The 10,689-nt window shown below is 38.9% G+C and overlaps 1 protein-coding gene across 7 annotated transcripts in view; it reads right to left on the bottom strand.

Moving 5' to 3' along the window:
• Nucleotides 1-10,689, bottom strand: part of LOC110458440 (cAMP-dependent protein kinase catalytic subunit alpha) — a 159,490-nt gene that overhangs the window by 37,549 nt on the left and 111,252 nt on the right. Inside the window, exon 1 of one of the 7 annotated variants that reach the window (XM_021510189.1) lies at nucleotides 8,343-8,571. The exons of the other annotated variants lie outside the window; for them this stretch is intronic. Coding sequence (XP_021365864.1) covers nucleotides 8,343-8,391 — 49 coding nt within the window. The 5' untranslated portion in view covers nucleotides 8,392-8,571. Of the gene's footprint in view, nucleotides 1-8,342; nucleotides 8,572-10,689 lie in introns of those variants that run through there. 7 annotated transcript variants of the gene reach the window in all.

Here is a 10,689-nt window from a genome sequence, read left to right on the forward strand (position 1 = left end):
TCTTTAAACCGCAACATCTACCTTTTAACGGACACGCCCTTAATGTAATGTTTTACAAGACTGTTACGAATTAGAAATTCGATCGCATGTTAAGCACATTACATACCTGGGGAACATGTAAACACGAAAACAAACAACGGTATTAATTGGCGGTAAGCAGTTGGCCAGTTTATATGTGTGGTACCACATTCAATGTTCACCTGTAACAGCCAGGTATGTGTAGAAAAGATATGCCAATCATTTCAATCTCATAATTTAACGAGTTTTGTTAAGATACCACAAAAACATACGTGAACAGGGAAGGTCCATGTAACGGGTACGCTTCAAATCTATTATAGTGCTTTTGATGCTTACTTTCTTTCTAATAAATAATTTATTTTACACGAGGAAGTCACGCAATAACAAATACATTGGTCATAACTTGAATTTAAGTTAATTACCTAGATTGGTATATTGATTCGTAGAGCTATGGAGAAGTCGCTTCTCTCCTACAAAACAACACCACGGTCTCATCGTTGTGTAAGGACGAGACTGTCCCCCAACAATCAACATAAGTTGTGTAAGGACGAGACAGTCCCCCAATAATCAACATAAGTTTTGTAAGGACGAGACTGTCCCCCAACAATCAACATAAGTTGTGGTAGGACGAGACTGTCCCCCAACAATTAACATAAGTTGTGTAAAGACGAGACAGTCCCCCAACAATCAACATAAGTTGTGTAAGGACGAGACAGTCCCCCAACAATCTACATAAGTTGTGTAAGGACGAGACAGTCCCCAAATAATCAACATAAGTTGTGTAAGAACGAGATAGTCCCCCAACAATCAACATAAGTTGTGTATGGACGAGACAGTCCCCCAACAATCAACATAAGTGGTGGAAGGACGAGACAGTCCCCCAACAATCTACATAAGTTGTGTAAGGCCGAGACAGTCCCCCAACAATCAACATAAGTTGTGTTTGGACGAGACAGTCCCCCAACAATCAACATAAGTGGTGGAAGGACGAGACAGTCCCCCAACAATCTACATAAGTTGTGTAAGGCCGAGACAGTCCCCCAACAATCTACATAAGTTGTGTAAGGACGAGACAGTCCCCAAACAATCTACATAAGTTGTGTAAGGACGAGACAGTCCCCCAATAATCAACATAAGTTAAAAATGGAACAAAAATATCTTGGCACATTACCGATAGATGAGTATGTAGGCCTACTGTACTGGATTTCAAATCTATTTCTAACACCAATCCGATTCCGGTGACATATTTCTTCCGGATCGTCTTGAGGACGCTTGTGAGAAGGAAAGCAGTGTCATTGACCCGGTGTTCAGTATACGTCTTATTTATCATTGCACAGTCATCAGGGTCTAATTATCGCTAGTATTCATCTATCTTCAATTAGCGTCATCATCCACACGAGCTGAGAACAAAAAACCTCGCGGGGGTACTCTCGACAACGGGATCTCATCTCGGACGTGTTTCTGGTATGGCTTTTGGTCCAGATACGAAGACATCCATGGAATTTAGTGTCTCAAATCGATAGCCAAATATCTGTATCGATGGTAGCTTTTACTTAGCTGATACATCTGGTATCATCTGTACTTCAACGAATGCATAAAATACATGATCTTATTTTTATCATGGCTAAGATAAGTGTAAGAAAATAAGTGTAAGAAAAAATTGACAAGATGTTTTTTCTCATATGTAACGAGAAATGTAAGTCACACCGACAAATACGGTGGAATATTTCTGCCATCGACTCCTGACTAAGGAAAAGAAATGCACTTTTGAAATCCTGTCACTATCAGTCTGAACTGCCCAGTGAATGCCGTGCAGTCCTGACAGTGTGACAACAGTCCACTGGGTTCTAGTTTGTTTTTTAACCTGCAGCTAGACCGTTTCCATCATACTCCTTGAAGTAATTTGTTGGTTAGATTGATAAAGTGATTCTTACTATCCTTCTCTATGTTTACTGCTCTGTAAACAAGCCGGAATTATATATATACAATCCTATGTAGAGGGTTTAGGCCAGTTGCCATGACAACTGTGTCTTAAAATGCGAATGCCTTTTCGAATAGATGAGTCGTCTGCTAAACAGCTAGAACTTACTGACATTATATATATATATCTGCTAGGTTTGATTCCTCTGACATCAGCTCCAAGCTGATATAGTTAGAGGTATATACTAACATCAGTGTACAACTCTCCCAATCTCTGTATCTTATTTACTATTTCACGAACCCCTGACAAATGAGTTTATTGATGTCTTGTTGTTATAAGTATCACGAGGAATCATTACGATGTTGATATATAGCTTTACCTTGCTGTAGTTAGGGGAACGCCAAACGTAATTATTTTATGCTTAGGACACACTCATTTCCAATGCAAGGGGAGTAACTCGAAATGACCCTGATAATGTGTATTGTCCCGGACACCAGAAGTAAACCATGGTGTCTACATGATATAAGGTTATTTATTGTCTAGACATATGACATATGGGCGAGACCAGTTTAGCGTTATGTCAAAATAGACATAACCTTTTCTATTTCTGTATATTTATCGTCCCATCCAATCTACCTGTAGCACATATAATCAAGTCCATTCTAAATTAATAATTAACAAAAACATAATATGTTAGTTGCATTTACTAAGGTTCTATATTGTTTTGTTGGACTTGTCCTGGCCGAGGTTATACAGTGTTGTGTTTCTGATGTTGAACTGTTGTCTAAAGCTACGGAGTGACTTGTTCAAACATCTGGCACCGATTCAGTAAAAAGAAACCATATCTTTGATTCTCGATGTACGCTGCTTTTGATGTAGATATCCCGTGTAAACGTATGGAATATACGATTAAGACTAATCCCCTGACTGTAAACATTCAGCTGTATCTGGCGTATCTCCTGTGCTCTCTTGTATACAGGTTCCTGTCTACACACTCGCGTACTGTAAACAGTACCGGGTGTGGGCAAATCGTTAACAACTATAATCTCGTTTTTTTTCCTTTTTCAAAAATAGACACAGCCAGAGCAGTTGTAAGTAGCGATTGCGAGGAAGCTGCTACTGATAACATCTTGACACAGAGAAAAACCCAACCAACTTACGTGTAATGAAACGTCTGGCTTGCATGGTCATAACGTAACTGTGCTATGCCTACACGTTCGCACGAAGCCGTGCGTCTGACAGGTAATAAACGTGTACACGGAAGGCAGTGACGGCGATACCTCATTACACAGCGGCCTTGAGATCCTCTAACAATAATAGTGCACAGGCAATTGTGAACCAGAAACATCTCTTTTTACTGTGAACTTATCGGAGTTAATTCAAATACATGTATGTATCAACAGTTCAGAAATATATTTATCAGTATATTCATTTCAGAAGAAATTTTGTACAGATTTTGTTTTGTTGTTATTTCTATTCTTGAAAAAAATAGCACATTTTGATTTTAAAATCATCTGTCATGTTAGCGGTTTTGGTAATAGTCTGAACAATGCAGTTTATAGATTTTTGTAGGTTGCGTCAACGTTGGCATTTAAATTCAGTAGAAAATATTTTCTGGTTTCACAAACGCCTGTGATATCATATAGGTACTGAATATAGTCCAAGACAATGTCGAACATGCTGGTGAAGGCACATCAAAAGTGCACCAAAAATAGCCTCCCTATGATCGAGACGTGCACGCTGTGTATAGGGGGAAGTATCTAGGTAGTATGTGTAACCCAACTACTGGATGGAATGTCATTTGACAGGAAAGGAAACAGATAAATCTGGTGTCACTGGGTTAATTGTATAGACAACACTTAGCCATGAGGTAGGGGGTAACACTGTCTAATAGAGCTTAGAATCCGCGGAACTTACACAATTTCACTGAAGTGACACTTGTGTATAAATAGTATAAAAAGTATAAATAACCTACACCTAGATATCTACCGTCAGAATGGTCCGAGTTTGACGATACTCGGACACCCCATAATTACCGGTGTATGTTCGTTAAGGGTTTTGCACCCTCGCAACAGCTAAGGTCGAGCTTCTTAATCGCCACTTTAACGCATTCATCCCTTCATATTTAACACGGACTTGCCTATTCTTTGATTTGGTATGGTTCAAACGTGACTTTAGGGGTGAATGGGTTGAAGTGCCACCTCACTGAAATGTCATAACCCGGACACGGCAGCATGTATTCCACGTGTTCTCTTTCTTATTCTAACAACAGATTAACAAGAGGTTCCAAGGGGTGTGGTATTATGACAATGGACAATCAGCGGTGTTAAGGCAAATCAGAAGTATATATAGTGTTATTTTATTACAATGGGCTAATCAGCTATGCAATGACTGGTTTAACTGTACACACAAAACATGCCAGGTTTCAACAATATAAATTAGTATGTAAGAACAACCGATAAGACACCCACGGAGGGCCTTCGGAATGGTGGTTCCTGTACCCCATGTGGCACCCGTCATCATGTCTCCTGTCAAGGGGCCGCGGTGGCCAGTGATTAAGAGGTTTGACCTTGTGTGATCACTAGCTAGCCCTCCACCAATAGGCTGCGGGTTCGAGGCCAATGTGGGGTTGTCGCCAGGCACTGGGCGCAGGTCGGTGGCATTTTCCTCCGGGTACTCCAGTTTACCCCTACCACAGACCCTTGCTCGTTCTTAAATGACCACAGCACCAAACGTCTCCTGTTAAATCGCGGAAGTGTGCCGGACACAATTGTATCTTGTCTCAAATGCATAAATGATGAAAGCCACTGAGATAAATACATATGATTCAAAAGAAACGAGTATGGAATTCGTTTAAAACAGTTTTCACCGTAACTGGGCAACTGTGTATGAAATGAAAGCGTAAAAAGGTCAGAAAGTGAATTGCCATTTAAATATATAATTCAATTCCGGTTTCTAGACGCAATACTGCATTATACATACATGTTAGTAATATTACAACCGATATAAAACGCCGTACAATGCACTGCGTCAGAGTAAACACACCAGTGTAACGTGGTGAGAGGAACAATGGAATTCACAGCTTTGTAAGTCGCTCTGGTACCCCGTTTATACGTTAATCTTAACGTGATATTTTGCCTGTTGTCTAAGTCGTCTGACCGCACTGACCAAGGGTCAATATACTTGAATTACACTAATCTGCACAACAGTTAATAAGTGCATTACTCCGCACGTTCGATCATAAACTATAATTACTAGACTGTGAGACAGTTTGTATTAAACAAAAAACAAAAAAAATGTAAAGCAAAGTCATTATCGTCTTCAAACACTGTCCCCTTTATGTCCAATGATCCAGTTATCTGGTTGTCACATGATCCGTTCAGTTGTAAGCCTTATAACTGAACGGATCATGTGACAACCAGATAACTGGATCATTGGACAACCGGATCACTGGATCATTGGACAACCGGATCACTGGGCCATACGACAACCGGATCACTGGGCCGTACGACAACCGGATCACTGGGCCGTACGACAACCGGATCACTGGGCCATACGACAACCGGATCACTGGATCATTGAACAATCTAATCTATGGACCATGTGACAACCGGATCACTGGATCATGTGACAATCTAATCTACGGACCATGTGACAACCAGATCACTGGATCATGTGACAATGTAATCTATGGACCATGTGACAACTGGCTCACTGGATCATGTGACAATCTAATCTATGGACCATGTGACAACCAGATCACTGGATCGTGGGACAACTGAATTATTTGTTGCTGAACTAAAGTATATTTCGTATTTCACTAACTACAAATCGGGCTTCATACTCGGTACATGTTGGACAATAATGGGTAATCGGATCTAAACTACAGAGGGTTGCGGGCGGACAATAATGGGTAATCGGATATTAACTACAGAGGAATTCCGGGATCACGTTCAGCATATCGTTAGCTCTTGAGTACAGTCCACCGTATCAATATAAATAGCGGTATACGACAACTGATGTATTTATCGAAGCCTTCGACTTATAAATAATTGTTAGCGCATACATTCACCAACGCACGAGTATCAGTTCGAGTAAATAAAGTGCGCATGTCCTTATTGAACTTCCTGTTTGAATTGTGATTGTATTAACATTAAGACTTTATATCGAATGTTATATAAAGCAGATTAAGCCCTAAACACAGTTTGTATAGTAGACAAGTTATTAACTCATATAATATCAAAACAAAAATGATTTTTAATTCTTTTGAAGTTTGAGTAAATGAAAAAGGTTTTATAAGCTCTAATGTCGAAGCACTATGCAAAGCAGAACTTGCAGAATGTAAGTCTGTATAATTGAATATTAAGAGAGTTTTAATTCAAGAGTGGTTCGCACATAGAATAATACAAAACACTATTTAATACCGATGATTGTTTGCGACTTTCGGTCTTCAATCATAATAACAAGACAATGTAATGTTTACTCGAAGCCAGAAAAAATGTCAGTATTTATCTAAGCATGTTCAATTAAAAGAAGTGGCCATACCCTCTGGTGAATGACCAATAGATCGATAGACCGGGATACTCGGACTAAACAAATTGGCGGTATTCCAGTCCTAATTGATACATCGTCTATCGAAGCATTAAGTATAAAGAGGTATCGTCCTATATAGCGACAAAGTGCCAGCGACGGACGAGATACCATCTAAGTTACGCGGAACGTATTGTCTGTCGGCCTTCACACCAGAAGACCGTAGTTAGTTCTTAAATATAGGACATTGTCAGCATATCAATTCAAACGGAACTATCTGTCCACGATCACCGGCACGTGCGAACGACATGCTTACAACCGGAGGTAAATGTCTAGAAAAAAATAACCCAATGTGGTTATGTTACGTGATTACCAGAACAAATCTCGTAATTGATAAGTTAATAGATTACAGAACAATAAACTGTAATAGGTACCAATACATGTAAAGTAGTAGTAAAAGCTTTTATTTCGATATTATAAATATTAATTAATGGATTTTAGTTATTCTTTTAATTTGCGAGTTTTTGAATACATCATAATATTTGTGTGGAAAGCAAAGTAAAACATCTCCTACATTCTTTGTTGCCGTCTAATGTTTATTTATGTCAGAATATTTCCAAAAGTGCATTCCTAATCACAATGAATTTACCTTAGATACCAATTATTTAACCTCAATATTATTAACAACCAACTCGCAGTTTATACTGGACTCTTGCTTATTCATTAAACAGTCTCTAGAACTGAGGAGAGTGGGCTTGCTGACAGTATAAGGTATGGACTTTGCAGCTCAAAATGGTTGAATCAAATTTTCTATTTGAAGCTATGTTAATTTTGTTCATGTTAATGTATATTAGAAATATAAGCAATCGTTTTGCGACTTTTCTACATGTTCATGTCTATGTATGTATTTCAATGTGTTTTACTATTTTGCCTTCAAACAGGGTTAGCTATAAGTAACCGTACTTGTAGAAATGTATTGTTAGGTTTGAAACCATATATAAACTTACACGTGTGTCTATTTTGAGTGGAGTAAAGTACATCTGGACAGTTAGCTTTCAAGGGTTGACAACCAGCGTGACTTTAATTACCACGTTTGTCAATTAGAAAACAATCTTTGTTTCCTACACTACTAGAATAGATTCAAGGAGTAAAATCGCGTCGAAATTAGCAAAACATGTTTTGATAAGGTAAAACAAGGAAAGTATGGTAAAAAGGACAGACATATATGGCCTTGAATGACCACCACACCAGGACATGTGTTGGCTCGAAACCCCGACTCATACCTCTGAAGAAGACATTTTCAAACAAAATGAAAATGGCCAGACCGGGAAAGGGTTGGCTCGAAACCCTGACTCATACCTCCGAATAAGACGATTTTCAGTCTAAATGATAAAGGCTCGACCGGAAAAGGTTGGTTCGGAACCCTGACTCATATTTCCGAAGAAGACGAATTTCGGTATAAATTATAGCTCCGTATTACCATATAAAATCGAGTGAGAAGCGAGACAATGTGGGCCTGTCAACTGTGCAGGTGTTTTTAATGTAAAGGTTAATACAATTACCCGATGTACCTAACAAGGTAAACTGTTACGTCATCATGTTATTCTCATGTATACACTTAGCGCGATTATCCGTAGTCAGATCAACACAATCAACACACATGTTATACACATGATGAAAGGTTGCTAATTGACACAAATGTGCTTGTTCCTGTATCGAAAACTCAGGGAAAACTGTTTTCACACGAAAATACTTAATCAGAAAAAAATTCAAAATGAAATTTTAAATTAGTATTGCAGTGTAAATGTTGAAATATCATATTGCTCTATAGCAAGTGTGTTATTATAAATTAATAAAAACAAGTTTTACTTACATAGATCTTTATCCTTGCTTCCGGATGCTTTTTTAGTTGTTTTGCTCATTTTTCCGTTTTTAGGTTATATAGATTATATCCAATATAATATCCTGGTGTACGTTCGGTTGGAAAGTTCCACACTTTTACAGAGAAGCTGTATACTGTGTACACTATAACGGATCAAATCATGAATTGCAGAACTAATCCGGGTAGGAGTGGGGACTTTGCACACCAGACGTAAACTGATTGTTATACGGGTACGTACATACTCGGGTAGACGTGCCAAACATTTAAACCTCCAGGGGGCCAAACAAGGGACAATCGTCACTCTCCGCGCACACACAAAACATGACTGAGTAAAGGAATGGTGTATACACACCTTATACTGTCAAATTGTCTCAGCCTGAATGTACAAAGAATTCAATCACATGAGTTTGTGCTTGAAATGCCCCCAATATCCCCTGTGTGTAGTACCTACAAATTAAAGACTTTAAGAACTCGATCTATTGTATTTGATAACAGACGATGATCGTATATAATTGTTAATCAGGCTAACTGATCTATCATTCAGTTTAACAATACCACAGGTGAGCCGGAAAATTGTCTATACTGGTTATTTCTGTCAGGAATTGTCTCCCTTGTAATTTTCTAATTGAGAACGAGTCGAGAATTAATGAGTTCAATAGTGTAACGTCTTCGATTACTTATCTGAATCCATATCACTATAAGTATATGGATTGCAGGATAATTAACGATGAGTTTTGGAAACGCGATGCTTAGCACAGTGAGATAGCATATCGCCTTAAGTCACTCGATGCCAAATGTCGTCTTCATGTCGAACTCTTCGGATACATGCAATGTTGCCTAAAGTCAGCCAAGGTGGAATTCTCCACGTTAAGGCGTCAATATGTACAATAATGGATAGGGATCGAGCTGAAGTGAATTCGACAGAAAAATAGTCTGGTTCACCATCGCCTGTGTATTGTATTACTAGTTGACCCATGTCTTGCTCTGCATACACCATTGTGTCAAGGCAGACGACAGAGCTGCTCTGATAACCAAAAACAATCGGCCAATTGTTTGTAGACATAAGAATTATCCAGCCCCTGTGCGATTCACGGTTCTCTGAACATTGCTTCACTTGGATGAATCGACAATATTGTCAAAATACTAGTACATATAAACGCTGTTTATAAGTTTATAAGACACAATCTACATCCTCTTAGCAATATAACGATGGTAGCCTTACCCTTTGATTGTCCTGGTTCGTTGCAATTAATAAGAACATTGATACAAAAGGACGCATTTCCTCAATCATAAACTAGGAACTTAGCAGTTTCTGTGAACACTAATCAAAGTAGTCGTGCGGAGGATATAGGGACGGACACCAGACGACGGAGGAGGAGGATGTAGTACGCCCTATAGGTCAGTGACATATCATGAGATGTTACGCATTATAACTGAGACAGACATACAGTGGAGACAGATGGATACGTATTTGTAACATTTGCTGTAATTGGTCTTTGCGAGTGGAATCAGGCAAGAACATCTGAACAAATTATCCCTGATAACGCGAACGTCATTGACAGCAAGAGCGTCCTTCCTGGTGGTAAACACATATATTGGGTGGGTGGCACATTCAATATCGTGAAGCAAGTCAGTGGAAACCACACGATGTAGCAGGTTTCAGATATCGAAATAACCTTGTGTCTTACACTGTGTTGTAGAAGTCTGTGAAATATCGATTTTGGAATCAGTTGTACCAACATTTATTGCGTGGGGGACTTTGATCGTGTTTTGACGTACATAGCGACGTTCTTGTTCAGTATCACAATGAGCAAGACCGATACAAGGTCGGCCCAGGGCAAAGAACTTCTTTCACACGAGCAAACAAAAAACAACCGAAGGAAGCTTTAAAATATAAGCAGGATTAAATATTTGATTGAAACTAAAAAACATACACGAATAAGACCTTGAAACCCAGTGTGAGTACACTACTAATTCGTAGTGATTTAACGGATGTTTTTGATAGTTTGATCTGTGTAAAGCAAATAGATTTCACACATATTTTATTGAGCCCGTTATGGACATGACGACAAATCCGTTTGATCAAAATAATCTGTCATTTAAAAATGTAATTGAAAGCGCTGCGAAATCAAATCGAGTGACACCACATGCGTTCATAGCGCTGGGAACGAAACCTCAGTTTGGTTTGTTCATATAGTGTACATTCAACACAACACATACCTGATGAAATTGACGTTATACATGTAGTTCGGTAGAATTGACGTTATACAGGTAGTTCGGTATAATTGACGTTATACAGGTAGTTCGGTATAATTGACGTTATACAGGTAGTTCGGTA

This window comes from Mizuhopecten yessoensis, unplaced genomic scaffold (genome assembly GCF_002113885.1).
Source record: "Mizuhopecten yessoensis strain PY_sf001 unplaced genomic scaffold, ASM211388v2 scaffold1255, whole genome shotgun sequence".
In the NCBI taxonomy this organism is placed as follows: domain Eukaryota; kingdom Metazoa; phylum Mollusca; class Bivalvia; order Pectinida; family Pectinidae; genus Mizuhopecten; species Mizuhopecten yessoensis.